The sequence below is a fragment of the Sus scrofa genome, chromosome 14, assembly GCF_000003025.6.
Source record: "Sus scrofa isolate TJ Tabasco breed Duroc chromosome 14, Sscrofa11.1, whole genome shotgun sequence".
Lineage (NCBI taxonomy): Eukaryota > Metazoa > Chordata > Mammalia > Artiodactyla > Suidae > Sus > Sus scrofa.
Genome location: NC_010456.5, coordinates 33,388,155 through 33,401,811, shown reverse-complemented (window position 1 = coordinate 33,401,811; position 13,657 = coordinate 33,388,155). Strand labels below are relative to the sequence as shown.

The window sequence follows — 13,657 nt, the reverse complement described above, 5'->3', positions numbered from 1 at the left end:
CTGTGAGATGAGGCTGGTGACACTACTAATAGCTGCCTTGGAGAATTGTTTTAGGAGGTTAGATATGTAACTGTAAAGCCTTTTCCACAGTTATTGCCATGTGGTAATTATTCATGTTGTAGCTGTGGTGGTGGTGGCTGTGGAGGGCGTGGTGGTGGTGGTGGTGGTGGTGATAAAGGCAGTGAAGGTGATGGTCATCCCTAAATTAATAGAACAGAGTAGTTAATTCTTCTGCCTAAATCATCCAGCCACGTGTCGGTAGAGTTAGATTTAGAACCTGGCTTCCTCATTGACCTTCATGTGTTTATGTCCCACTTTCACCCAGACCCATAGGCCTGATTGTATTTTACTGTCTCTGGCACGGTCGCCATCTAAAACACCCACCACGCTGTGATGTGGGTTCTTTTCCTTCCTCTTTCCGTCTTCTGCTCCTCTCTCTTTCCCCCCTCCTCCTCCTTTCCCTCTTTCTTCATTTTCTCTAGTGCAGGTCAGAGATACAGATTAAACAAAGGAAGAATCCAGAAAAGAAAACCCCTTAAAATAATTAGAAGCTCTCTGCATGTAATTTCTTATTCAGCAGAGCAGAGGTTAATTCCCAAGCCCTTTAGCTCAATATATTTCATTACTTACATGATAATCAAGTGTTTATCCTACCACCACTACCACGTACGGTAGATTCGCAGACCTCTATGAATTACTGCCTAATGCGATTGACCAAATCCCAAAATAATTGCGGTCTAATTAGACTGTTCTTGCTGCCACCCTCAGAGGAGAGAAACGCACAAGCACTTGAACCAAGTGCCACTTCCCAGAAGCCTGTGGGGGCTTAGAGCCAAACCACGGTCATGGCTGTGTGCAAGGCGAGAGCGTAGTAACAGCCGTCATTTACAGCTTCATGGAGATGCTGTTGACAATAACGATGATGATGAAAAGAATGATTTTTACCATTTATTGAATATCTCTGATGCGCCAGACACCATGCTAAGTGCCTCTCATATGTGATGTCAGCACTGTCCTAGGAGGGTATCAGTTTATCGCAATGTCACAGGTGAGGAAAGTGCATCTCAAAGAGGTAAAAGTGACTCACCCAATGTCACAGACATTGAGGGGCAAGGAAACGATGACCAGTTAAAACTAGAACAGACCTTTTTGAAAACCTGTATGTTTTCCTCGTGCAACACCTTGGAATCAGGCCACCTGCATTTAAATTCTAGCTCCAGGAGTTCCCGTCGTGGCGCAGTGGTTAACGAATCTGACTAGGAACCATGAGGTTGCGGGATCGGTCCCTGCCCTTGCTCAGTGGGTTGACGATCCGGCGTTGCCGTGAGCTGTGGTGTAGGTTGCAGACGCGGCTCAGATCTCGCGTTGCTGTGGCTCTGGCGTAGGCCAGAGACTACAGCTCCGACTGGACCCCTATCCTGGGAACCTCCATATGCCGTGGGAGGGGCCCAAGAAATAGCAAAAAGACAAAAAAATAAATAAATAAATAAATAAAATAAAATAAAATAAAATAAATAAATAAATTCTAGCTCCACCAGTTCCTAACCTATGGTCAGATGACTCCTCAACCTCTCTGAGCCATCGTTTCCTCATCAGCAGAATAGAGCTATGAGAACTTACTTCATAGAGATGGCGTGTGGATTCAGAGAATCACATATTGAGTGCCTAGTATCACTGTGCACCTCTGCCCATGGCCCCAGACAGTACCTGCTTCTCTTCAACTACAGCTACTCCCCAGGACCCCTGGACCCCTTCCTTACAGGCTCAGACTTCGCATTGTGTATTTCCTAGCTGTTCAGGCACCCTCAGTGGAGATGCTCCCAAACCTGCGTCTCATGGCAATCTCATGGTCTAAGTTTTCTTGCCTCATTCCCATTACGCAAACTATCCTTTCCTAATATCTTTCTCTACTCCATGGCCGGTGATTTAGCCAAGAGGATGGCTTTTTTTTTTTTTTAACGTACATTTTTTTAATTAAAGTATAGTTGATTTACAATGTTTCTTTAATTAGGACGATGGTATTTTTAATGTGATGATCATGACAGTTTAAAAGAAATCATGACAGGAAGGAAAAAAGAAGAGTTCCTACTGTGGTGCGGTGGGTTAAACATTCCACTGCAGGAGTTCCCACTGTAGCACAGCAGGATCTGCAGCATCTTAGGAGTACTAGGACACAGGTTCGATTCCTGGCCCAGCACAGTGGGTTAAGTATCCAGCATTGTTGCAGGTGTGGCTTAAGTTGAAACTGCAGCCTGGATCTGATCCCTGGCCCAGCAACTCCATATGCCACAGGGTGGACAAAAAAAAAAAAAAAAAAAAATTCCACTGCATCAGCTTGGGTGATGAGGGTTCAATCCCCAACCTGGGGCAGTGGGTTAAAGGATCCAGCATTGCCACAGCTGCCACATAGATCACAGCTGTGACTCAGGTTCAGTGCCTCGCTGGGGAACTTTCATGTGCTGAGGCTGGGGAGTTGGGGAAGGAAGAGAGAGACAGAGACAGAGAGAGAAACAGATAGAGATTGTCAGTTAGAGATTGTCAATTGGGGCTACATTCTACTGCATAGCAAACAGAGCCTGAAATTACTGTGACTTTAACAAGGTGAAGGCTTACCTCCCTCACATAAAAGAGGTTTACCTCCTGGAGGAAGTACTGGTATGGTGGCTTCACGGTCATTCAGGACCCAGGCTGCATCTGTCTTTTAATCCACTATCCCTAATGTTTGCTTCCATCTGCAAGTTTCCCTCATGCTCATACAATGGCTACTAGCACTGCAACCACCATAGCTACGTTCTAAGCAGCAAGAAGGAAGAAGGAGAAAAAAAGCACCAAAGGGCACATGCTACCCAGCTGTATTAAGTTCCTTTAAAGAGTTTTGCCAGAAGCCTCTCCCAGTGATTTCCTTATACCTCATTGGCCTGACCCATCTGCCAGGACATTTGGAAAATGCAGTTTTCTTTGTTGTTGTTTTGTTGACTTTTTAATCTAAGTATTTAATGTTCAAGATAATGTGGTCTGTGACTTAGGAAGCTCAGGAAATGGATATTTGGTAGGCAACTGGCACTTACTGTCTTTGGGAGAAAGGGAGAGAGGTAGGGAAAGAAGACCAGCAAATGTGGACCATCTACTCTTGTCAGGCACTGTCTTCAAGGAGTCTTCAGTCTAGTAGGAAAAGCAGACAAGGAGATAGGCAATTGCCACATAGTGTGATGAGTGCAATAAAGGGGAGTACATAGGCACAGGGAGCTGCTTTTGGGGTACAGAGGAAGCAGTTGACCTCTTAGAGTTGGAGGGAGGGAAAAGTAGCAGTATTGAGTGGTTAAGAGTTGATAGTTTCTCCCAACCTTGGAACCAGCTAAGTGAAGAAGGGGGAAGTGCTGAAGGAAGAGGCAGAATCATAGGATTCTGAGGGGTGGAGAGATACAAATGAATGACTAGGTGAGTGGTTAGAAAGTCCAGGAGGAGTCTGGACTTCCATCCTGAGAATAGTGGGAAGCCACTTAAGGGTTTAGAGCACTCTGTGAACCGAAGATTGGCGCTTGCCATCTGCCTCTGCACAGAGTGAATGACGAACTGCTGCAGCTACTGACCCTCAACACCCCTAAAGAGCTCAGGGTGGAGATCAAGAGTGAGGCACTCTGGGCTCAGTGAAAACTGGCAAAACAGGTAGATATTAGATGTTTTCAGGAGATTTTATTTTATTTTTTTCATTATAGTTGGTTTACAATGTTCTGTCAATTTCCACTGTACAGCAAAGTGATCCAGTTCCACATACACATACATTCCCCCTCTCACATTATCCTCCATCATGTTCCATCATAAGTGACTAGATATAGTTCCCTGTGCTATAGAGCAGTGTCTCATTGCCTATCCACTCCAAATGCAATAGTTTGCATCTATTAACCCCAGATTCCCAGTCCATCCCACTCCCTCCCCTTCCCCCTTGGCAACCACAAGTCTGTTCTCCAAGTCCATGATTTTCTTTTCTGTGGAAAGGTTCATTTGTGCTGTATGTTAGATTCCAGATGGAAGTGACATCATATGGTATTTTTCTTTCTCTTTCTGACCCACTTCACTTAGTAGGAGAGTCTCTGGTTCCATCCATGTTGCTGCAAATGGCATTATTTTTGTTCTTTTTTGTGGCTGAGTAGTATTCCATTGTGTATATATACTACATCTTCTTAATCCATTCATCTGTTGATGGACATTGAGGTTGTTTCCATGTCTTGGCTACTGTGAATAGTGATGCAGTGAGCATACGGGTGCATGTGTCTTTTTCAAGGAGAGTTTTGTCTAGATACATGCCCAAGAATGGGATTGCTGGGTCATATGGTAGTTCTATATTTAGTTTTTTGAGGTATTCAGGAGAAGATTTTATGAGCCCAATTCTCATATCGAGAAAAACACTAAAATCCTTCAAGGTGAAATCTGCTCCTCATGACTAGCAGTAACCTTCATGAGACCAGCAGCAGCCTTCTGTAAAATGTGTGCATGGCTGCATGTACCTCCCCCTTCACCAGAATCACATATATACTCACCTTTCCCCCTACCTCTTTGGAGCAGTTTCTCAGAGCTATCCAAAATGCTGCTTCCTGGGCTATAGTCCTCATTTTGCCCCAAATAAAACTTAACTCTCAACTTTTAGGCTGTGCATTTTTTTTTTAAGTCAACAATTCTCATGGGGAATGAATCTGAATTTCAGAAAGAGCCCCGTAGTAGCCAGGTGGACAGTGGATTGAGAAGGAGAAAGACCAGCTAGAAAGCTACCCAGAGGAATAGAGGCAACGAATGATGGTTTCTGGCTAGGGTGGTGCAACAGGAAGTCAGTCTAGTGATATTTTGCCTTTTTTTTTTTCTAGGGCCGCACCCACGGCATATGGAGGTTCTCAGGCTAGGGATCAAATCGGAGCCATAGCCTCCAGCCTATACCAGAGCCACAGCAATGTGGGATCCCAGCCGTGTCTGCAACCTACACCACAGCTCTCAGCAACGCCGGATCCTTAACCCACTGAGCAAGGCCAGGGATCGAACCTGTAACTTCATGGTTCTTAGTCGGATTCATTAACCACTGAGCTACGACGGGAGCTCCCCAGTGATATTTTGGAAGTAGAGTTGACATCACTTCAAGATCAATTAATGAACATGAAGGGGGTGAAGAGGACAAAAGCAGTCTCTCCATTGTACAGGTGAAATGAATTGGGTTTTGCCACTAGAGTGACTTCTGAATAGCACACTGATAAACTGCATCCAAAGAAAAACTCGAGACTGTGCCATCTTCCAACTCAAACATCTTCTGCCAGGTGCCTATGTGCTGTTTGCCCAGACCTCAGAAATGCCATGAGAGAATAAAACTGAAGCATGTAAAGTGACTTCTCCACTGCAAGTCAATTTTTCTGTGCCTTTATCACAGTCTCGGTAGCATCTTTCTTCCCTCTGATTTGTGATTAAAAGGAACCCTTGATCTGGGCCCTCTCTTAGGGCTGAGTCATTCAGAAAGGAGAGAAATCCATCTGAAACTTTAGATCTGAGAGGTGAAATCAATCCTGGCTTGGCAAATCTCCCATTGTTAGGCATCACAATTAGCAAATGACCCAGGGATGGTAAAGAGATGTTCAGATGTGATTTAATAAGAATGTGGTTGCAGTAAGCACTCAGAATATGTTTGCAATCAATTTGCTGAATACACAATATGCTACCAGAGCAATCTTTTGTATATGCAGTTGACCTTTATCTCTGGCAATCTTGTCCTATAAAGAAGAGCAAATCCTCCATTGCAAATCATTGGTACTCAGGAAATGGCTTTAATTTGCATGCTGACAAAGATATTAACTTGGGGGGGAGCAGTTGATAATACAACCAGTCCTTTTGTCTGAAAGGTAGTTCAAAATCTGTGTTGTGACTACAGTTGACTGAAGTTCAATTACTGTAATAAATGTATTCCAAATTTCATCTCAATTGCATTTGCATTTTAATGAATGATTCTCACCTTCTTGTCAATTTGGCAGCCCGGCTAGATTTATTAAGTTATTGTATAAACAGGGCATTCTAATGTGGGAATTTAAATGCAAAATATTTGCCAGGGTGCATTTGAACTGGGGCTGTGTTATTAATTTGCCTGTACTGGTTGCCTGAAAATTCAAGAATTTAAGCATAGTGTTTCAGATTCCCTCCATTCCATCATGTTTGCCCTCTCCTCCCCTGAAATCAATATGTCTGGGCGGCCTGACAGCAAGACAGGAGCCAGCCAGATGAAGTGGGCTCTCCAAGCCTTCAGCCTCCACCAACTGGGAAGAAACTGATTTATCTGTGATTGTTTGAAAACAGTCAGATTTGTTAAGTGAAAATTTCCCATGTAGGCAGTTCCCCTCTGCGAGAGCAGGACATCCCTGGAATGGAATTGCCAGGAGTGCTTGCTTATCTTTATGTCATTCTGCCCTCCCCCACGAAAGCACCCCTGGTTTTATAGCCCCATTTTTCTTACAGGCAGAGAAAAGAATGTGAGTGAAAACCAGCTGGATGCAGAGAGCCATAAGACTATTGAAAGCCTTTTTTTTTTTTTTTTTTGAGGTACATCTGGGCTGTTGTTTTTTTTTTGTTTGTTTGTTTGTTTGTTTTTTTTGTCTTTTTGCCTTTTCTAGGGCCACTCCTGCGGCATATGGAGGTTCCCAGGCTAGTGGTCAAATTGGAGCTATAGCTCATGACCTACGCCAGAGCCACAGCAATGCGGGACCCGAGCCACGTCTGCAACCTACATCACAGCTCAGGGCAACGCCAGATCCTTAACCCACTGAGCAAGGGCAGGGACGGAACCCACAACCTCATGGTTTCTAGTCGGATTCGTTAACCGCTGCGCCATGACGGGAACTCCCTGGGGTGTTGATTTTTAACAAAGCAGTTTGCAGTGGTTAATCCCATGCCCCCATAATAAAAAGGTTGACCGTGAGTTTCTTTAGCAGCCCTCCAACTCTCCAGCACTCCCCAGCTTTCTGCAAGGCCCCTGTGAAGAGAGCTGGAGCTGTCTGTTTTTAGATGACAGTCAGTCCAAGCTTCCTTGAAGGCACTGGGGATAGAGGTTGATACAGAGACCAGCAGAGTGCCCTCCAAGAATGAGAAGATCAGTGGCAGCTGTGCTTAAGGAACCTTCTGAGATGAACTGGCAGTTAGTGTACGTCCAAGTTTTCTTTCAAATTTGGAGTAAGGGAATCAGGCTTCTAATAAAGCCAATTCAAAGATTTCTGTCTAGAAAGAATATTCTAGAAAGAATATTTTTTAACAGAAGGGAGAGGGGACAGCTAGACCAGTGCATCTCAAATGTCATGGTGTATATGAATCTTCTGTTAAAATGCAGTTATCTTTAAAACAAACAAACAACAACAACAACAACAAAAAAAAACTTTAAAACTTCCTACTGGCTCTTCTTGTGTTTGCAGCATGGACGTGGAGAGAGAAATTCTGGAATCAGCCCTCCTGGCTTCCAACCTTTGTTTTGCCACTTTCCAGCTACCATGACCTTCATCCTTTACTTAACCTTTTCCCTCTTGTCTTCTCACCACAAATCACAACACCCTCTTACAAGGATCAAGCGACTGGACAATGATAATAGTAGCCCCCAGGCATTGCATCCTAGGTACTTGGCATTCTACTAAGCTCTTTACGTCCACTGTCTCATTCAGTTCTCCCAGTAACCCCTTGAGCCAAGAAGTACTCTTTTCCCTATTTGAAGATGAGGCTGTGCTTCTGGTTTGAGAGGATTAAAATCTACCTAGAGGAGTGGCAACGTAAAGATGCCACCAGAGGCTGGCCTCATGCCTTACTGCTGTGTATACAGGCCCTCAAGTCTGAAGGTGCCTGGGAGTGAAAGCAGTCCCCTTGGTCTGTCTCAGCTAAGCCCTGCTGACTCCGTTCCTCTGGCTGCCCAAGTGAGCATTTTTCATTCATCAGCTTGCACGGACTCCCGTATAGAGAGCATATGTCCCTTAAACATAAAAACCTACCCCCATGTGTTGGTTCAGAGGAAGTCGCATTGGGTAGAGGAGACTTTCTGTTTTATCATCTGCTGCTTCCTCCCCTTGCCTGATGCAGTTAATTATTTTCCTCCCATCATTCCTCTTGCAATGTTAGCCGGGGGAGTTTTACATCGTGGAAAGCAGTGAGCAGGAGGCCCCGGGTGAGTGGATTTAAAGGCAAAAACTGCTCTTCCCTGCAAATAGCTCCCTTCATACAAATAGCCTGGTAATCAGCAATAATGATGAAGAAAATAGAGGGAACATACAAGAGAATTAGATGGGAATTTGCTAAAATATTAAGCATTTTTAAATGGGCCTCTGTGGTGCCGGGGGAGCATTTGACAGTGCGCTGAATGAACATCTGGCAGCCTGAAGTTCCGAGAATAGACTCATGGGTCTGTCCTGAGAGCCCAGACCCACCCCCCACAACTCTCTTCATCTCTCAGCTAGGTCTTTCCAGAAGATCTAACAGCTAGGCTGCTTTGGTTGAAAGGAGCTGCAATTCCACCAGAAAACTTGCTAGCTAGATTCCTTAAATTGGCCAACACCAGCTCACCTATGCTTTTTTGTGAGTTAATCAGTAAGATGGACACTCAGCACTATCCACATCTAGAGGTTTGTTGTCAAGATGGTTTTTCACAGTGTCCTCCCTGTACAGACCTTGAAAGAAATCTTTTCCTTGTTGCAGCACCAGAAATGGCTTGGCATCACTGAACAGCTTTTTCCAAACCTCATGGTCATTAGGAATCACATGAGGGTTTGTGTTTCCCTCTTTGCATTGGCCACTAGGATGCTCAGGGCCAAATCTGGCACTAGCTCATGTGGCATGGGTTTTGATACATGTCTTACCTGATTTTGTTTTCTTATTTTTTGTGTCTCTGTTCTAAAATTTTCTGCCACTAATCCTTTTTGGATTGAGGGCATAAACAAGTCAAATAACTCCCTTATCAACCTCTTTTTTAGAAATAAGATAGCTTAGATGCAGAGGTGAAGACTGACCTCTCTGAGGGTGTGTTTACCTTTGTAGTGCCTGTCCTTGAAGAGAACTCTGCACATCATAAGTGACTAGCACAGAATCTGCCACAAAAGTAGTGTCCAGCTGAGGACCTGGTACATAATATTCAAGTCCCTTTTATTTGCTGTGGCACAGACCTTCGGCCTGTTGTTGCTTATTATAAAGTTAATTTAATATGGATGTCATTAACCCTTGCGGGCACAGAAAATAAAGAGTTGGGCTGCTCCATGAGTGTAGGCTTAGATCATACTGTGACAGTTTGCTAGGGCTGCTATACCAAAGTACTAAAAACTAAATGGCTTAAACTATGAAATTTATTGTCTCGCTGTTCTGGAGGCCAGAATTCCAAGATCCAGGTATTAGAAGGGTTGATTCTGGAGTTCCTGCTGTGGCACAGTGGGTTAAGAATCCAACTGCAGCAGTTCAGGTCCCTGCGGAGGCGCAGGTTCAATCTCCAGCCTGGTGCAGTGGATTAAAGGATCCAACGTTTCCTTTAACAGCTGCAGCTTGGGTTCAGTCCCTGGCCGGGGAATTTCCATATGCCACGGGTGCAGCCATAAAAAAAAAAAAATTAAAAAAGAAGAAAAAGTAGGTTCCTTCTGTCTGCTGAGAGAGAAAATCTGGTCTGTGCCTCTCTCCTGGCCTATGGTGATTTGCTGGCAATCTTTGGCATTCTTGGCCTGCAGAAGCATTGCCCTGACTTCTGCCTTCATCTTTGCATGGTATTCTCCCTGCAGGTGTGAGTGTGTCCAAGTGTCCCCTTTTTATAAGGACACCAGTCATCCTGGAGTAGGGGACCAACCCTCAAGTATGACCTTATCTTAACTAATTACGTCTGCAGTGACTCTATTTTCGTATAAGGTCACATTCTGAGATACTGGAGGTGGAGACTTCAACCTATGAATTTGGCTGTCAGGGGGTGGAGCTGGGGGATGAGGCAGGGGACACAATTCAGTCCATAACACATACCTATCAGGATCTAGTTGGTTACAGTTGCTGCAGGGAAAGACAGAAGGTTTTGTTCAGTTATACACAGTGAAATTAGAGCTCAGAGCCCACCCAGCTTGCTGGATTGGCTCCATGTCCTGGACCCTTCCTGTTGTTGTGCAAAATTATCACACATGAGACTTCTCAGGGTCAGCCCCTCCCTCTGCCTCTGAAGCCAGTGGCATCCCGGGACCTGGTAGTTCCCACTGACAGCCTTCCACTCAAGGGAATCTGGACAATAGCTAAAGGCAAGTCCCTGACACCACCAGTCAATGACAAACCACCCGAGTTAACCAAGGACCTAGGGCCCATAGAATCTCCGAAGTCAATGGGGACCTACTATATAGCACAGGAAACTCTACCCAATATTGTGTGATAATCTATGTGGGAAAAGAATCTGAAAAAGAATGGATATGTGTATGTATATAACAGTCTTTGTGGTATAATAGAAATTATCACAACATTGTAAATCAACCATACTTAAATAAAACTTTAAAAAATGAGGGAAAAAAGAAATCTCCAAGAGTCAGTGACAAGCTGGTGAGACTTCCCAGTGGAAAGGCTGACCAGCCACATGCAGAAACATCCCAACATCCTAAAACCAGCGCCCTCCACACCTGGACTCCACAGGGAAACTGCCACCTGGATTCAGATGCCAGCTCCGCCCTTTCCAGCTGTCTGACCTCACCTTTCTGGGCCTGTTTCCTCTTCTGCAAGTGGGAATGGTAACAGTACCCACAGAGTAAAGCTATACACTCAGCAGTGGAGGGACTCGGGAGGGCGGAACACAGAAATAGGGAACTGCGGGTGAAATAGCCACCACAAATGTGAAACCCAAGCACTGCCTTGCTCATTGAAAAAGCCTCTCATCCAGCTGATTTGCTTCATCTCAGGAGCATGCTGGAAGCACTTGAGATATGTCATTGAGGTCTGATGGCAGAGAGGGACATCTCTAGTTACTGGGGCTCTGCCCCTGAGAATGTTATATGGAGTTATTAGAGACAAGCTTCTTAATGAATATGGTAAACTCTCTTGCCTCCTGGAGTAGCACCCAAGCAGGATTGTAGGGAGACAGGAGGAGCCCAGAGCAGCAATGTTACATGGTACTCCCCACATTTTCCAGTCTGGACATAACAGTGCTTTTCTTCCTCCCTCCTGCCCTGCCCATCCCATTTCTCTTCCTTCCTTTTTTAGAGCAGACCCTTTCTATTAAACAAAGGTCTTAAATAGGACACCTCTTGGCTAAGTGGGGCAAATATAATATTTTAGGTGCACAAAATGTACTCTGTGATGTCACATTTTATTCAATGACAACAAAACTTTGCTGGATGAAAAGTTGCAGTTGACCAGGGCCTTTGCACGTGCTGTTCCTCTCCGTGGAACACGCTTCCTGCAGATATCTGTAAGGCTTACTCCATCACCTCCTTCAAGTCTTTCCTCAAAAGTCACCTCCTCAACGAGGCTCTCACCATCTATCTTAAATGGTACTACCTTACCCAAGACCCTGTCTATCACTGTCCCTGTGTCCCTGCTTTATGCTCTTCTTTAGTGTATCACCTACAGTCAACTTTTTTTTCTTTGTGCCAGGAGCTTCTTGAAGGCAAAAATGTTGTGAGCTGTTTTGTTTGCTGCTGGATCTCAGCACCTAGAATAGCTCCTGGCGCACAGTGGGTATTCAGTACATTTTTGGTGAATGATTAATAATGATGCACCTACTTAGGCCAACACACAAATCTGAAAATTGAAATTGGGCATGAATTACCACAATGAAGAGCTTGAGCCTGTTTCTGATGTGTAGCTGTATAGGCAGCTTTTGAGCTGCCCCTTCCCCTTTCTCTCTATCCCATGTCTGGGCAGGCTGATAAGAACCCCAGGTGCTCCTCCTTTTTGTGCTGGCGGGAAGTTCAGACCATATTCAAGCAAGGGAACCCCTCCCCTGGCCCCGCTCCCTCTCCCCCATTAGACCTAACTCAGTCACCCTGCCCGGCTCTCTCACAGTCTGATTGCAGACCTGCTTCAGAGCCTTCCCAACTCTGCCCAGAAAGCCTCATGATATGAGTCCTGTCATTTCATACCCCTTTAGTGCATGTGTAATGTCAGTCTTGACCTCTGAACCAAATTTGGAGCAGAGTCTCTGTGAAGTAGCATAACTATGAAAAAACAGTTGCTGTCCCATCCTGTTCCCAGATCAGCTCTGCATCTGTCCCTCCTGTTCCCAGATCAGCTCTGCATCTGCCTTGTTTGTGTGACATCAAGAAAATCCTCCTTTATGAAATTAAGGGGTTACACATGGTTATAGTTTTCTTTCTATCAGCTTATCTGGCAACCTCAGGATACTCTTAGATGAATGGATTCAGGAGCTTGAAAGCAAAACAGAAGCATATCTTTGTTTCAAACCCAAGTTCCACCTCATATCAACCACTTGCATTCTCCTAAACTTAAAAATGAAAGCCAAGCAGAAGCACCTAGGATGGATAATTAAAATCTAGTTCTGTGTAATCTGGTTTCACTGTGTTACAATAGGGTATGCCATCATTTGGTTTTGCACAGTTTTATACTGAGGAGCCTGAGAGATTATTTGGATGTGACAGGACTATGGGCTGGGCACGTAATGCCTGATCTTTGCCTGGCTGGGAAGGACATATGACATAGTGTAGAGATTCAGAAAACTCTACATGAGCTGAGAAGCAGGGTCTAAATTTAGAAAAAGAGTTCTGGTGACCTTCCTGTGACGTATAGATAAGAAACTCAAATACCACATTTCATTGACTCTAAGACACGCTGTGAAAAACAAACAAGATAAAAACACTGCCAACTAAATGAATTCTCTGGATTGTGAATTGTTATGCTCATTGCATAGTACCTAGCAAAATGCCTAGCATGTAGTAGGCATTCAGTAAACAGTTGTTGAGTGATGGAATGGAAACCAGGAGAGATTATATAACCTGTTCAAGATCTTTGGTAAGAGGTGGTTCCAGAATGCAAGTTTAGGTCTCTGTGACTTTGGAATTTTGAAGGCAGGGGGTCTCCTGCTGTTAGGCATGAGAATGCCTTTCAATGGATTATCAGTCCGGAGACAAGAAGACATTGCCTTAATAGCCAACCCATCTTTCTTTTTCTTTCTTTCTTTTTTTCTCTCTCCAGCATCCTGATTCAGTGGGTGAAAATTGGTCGTGGATACTTTACCATGCTGAGGGAAGAGAGTGCAATGAAGAAGCAGCAGCAACAACTTCAGAAACTAAAAGAGGAAGAAATGAATAAATTCCAGCCAGCCACAAAGCTGCCAGAAATCCAGTATGGGGATATTCTTTTGACGTAAGTAGATGCCGTCACCATGGCACCAGTGGTCTTGGGAAGGACCATGGAGAGGGAACACGGCCTGGTTGGGTCAAGGGCTGGTAGCTGTCTGCAGCTGGGAGCCCCTTCTTAGGCTGGTGTCTGATGACTTTAGTCTGGCTCAACCTACCTCTCCAGCCTCATCTTCTGGTGAGGAGTATCTTCTACTACATATGTCTGTCCTCATATCCAATGCCAAGAGTTACCCAAGAAATTTTGTTGGTCTCCAAAGATGCCTCTTTCTCTCTCCTTTCCAGGCTAGTCCACTACCTCCAGGCATTTTCCTATGCTGTTCCCTGGGTCTTAAACACTC

General features: G+C 44.6%; 1 protein-coding gene across 1 annotated transcript in view; it reads left to right on the top strand.

Annotated features, from left to right (window-relative positions):
- Window positions 1-13,657, top strand: part of CCDC60 (coiled-coil domain containing 60) — a 188,471-nt gene that overhangs the window by 112,955 nt on the left and 61,859 nt on the right. Inside the window, exon 3 of the mRNA XM_021073556.1 lies at window positions 13,153-13,323. Coding sequence (XP_020929215.1) covers window positions 13,153-13,323 — 171 coding nt within the window. The remainder of the gene's footprint in view (window positions 1-13,152; window positions 13,324-13,657) is intronic.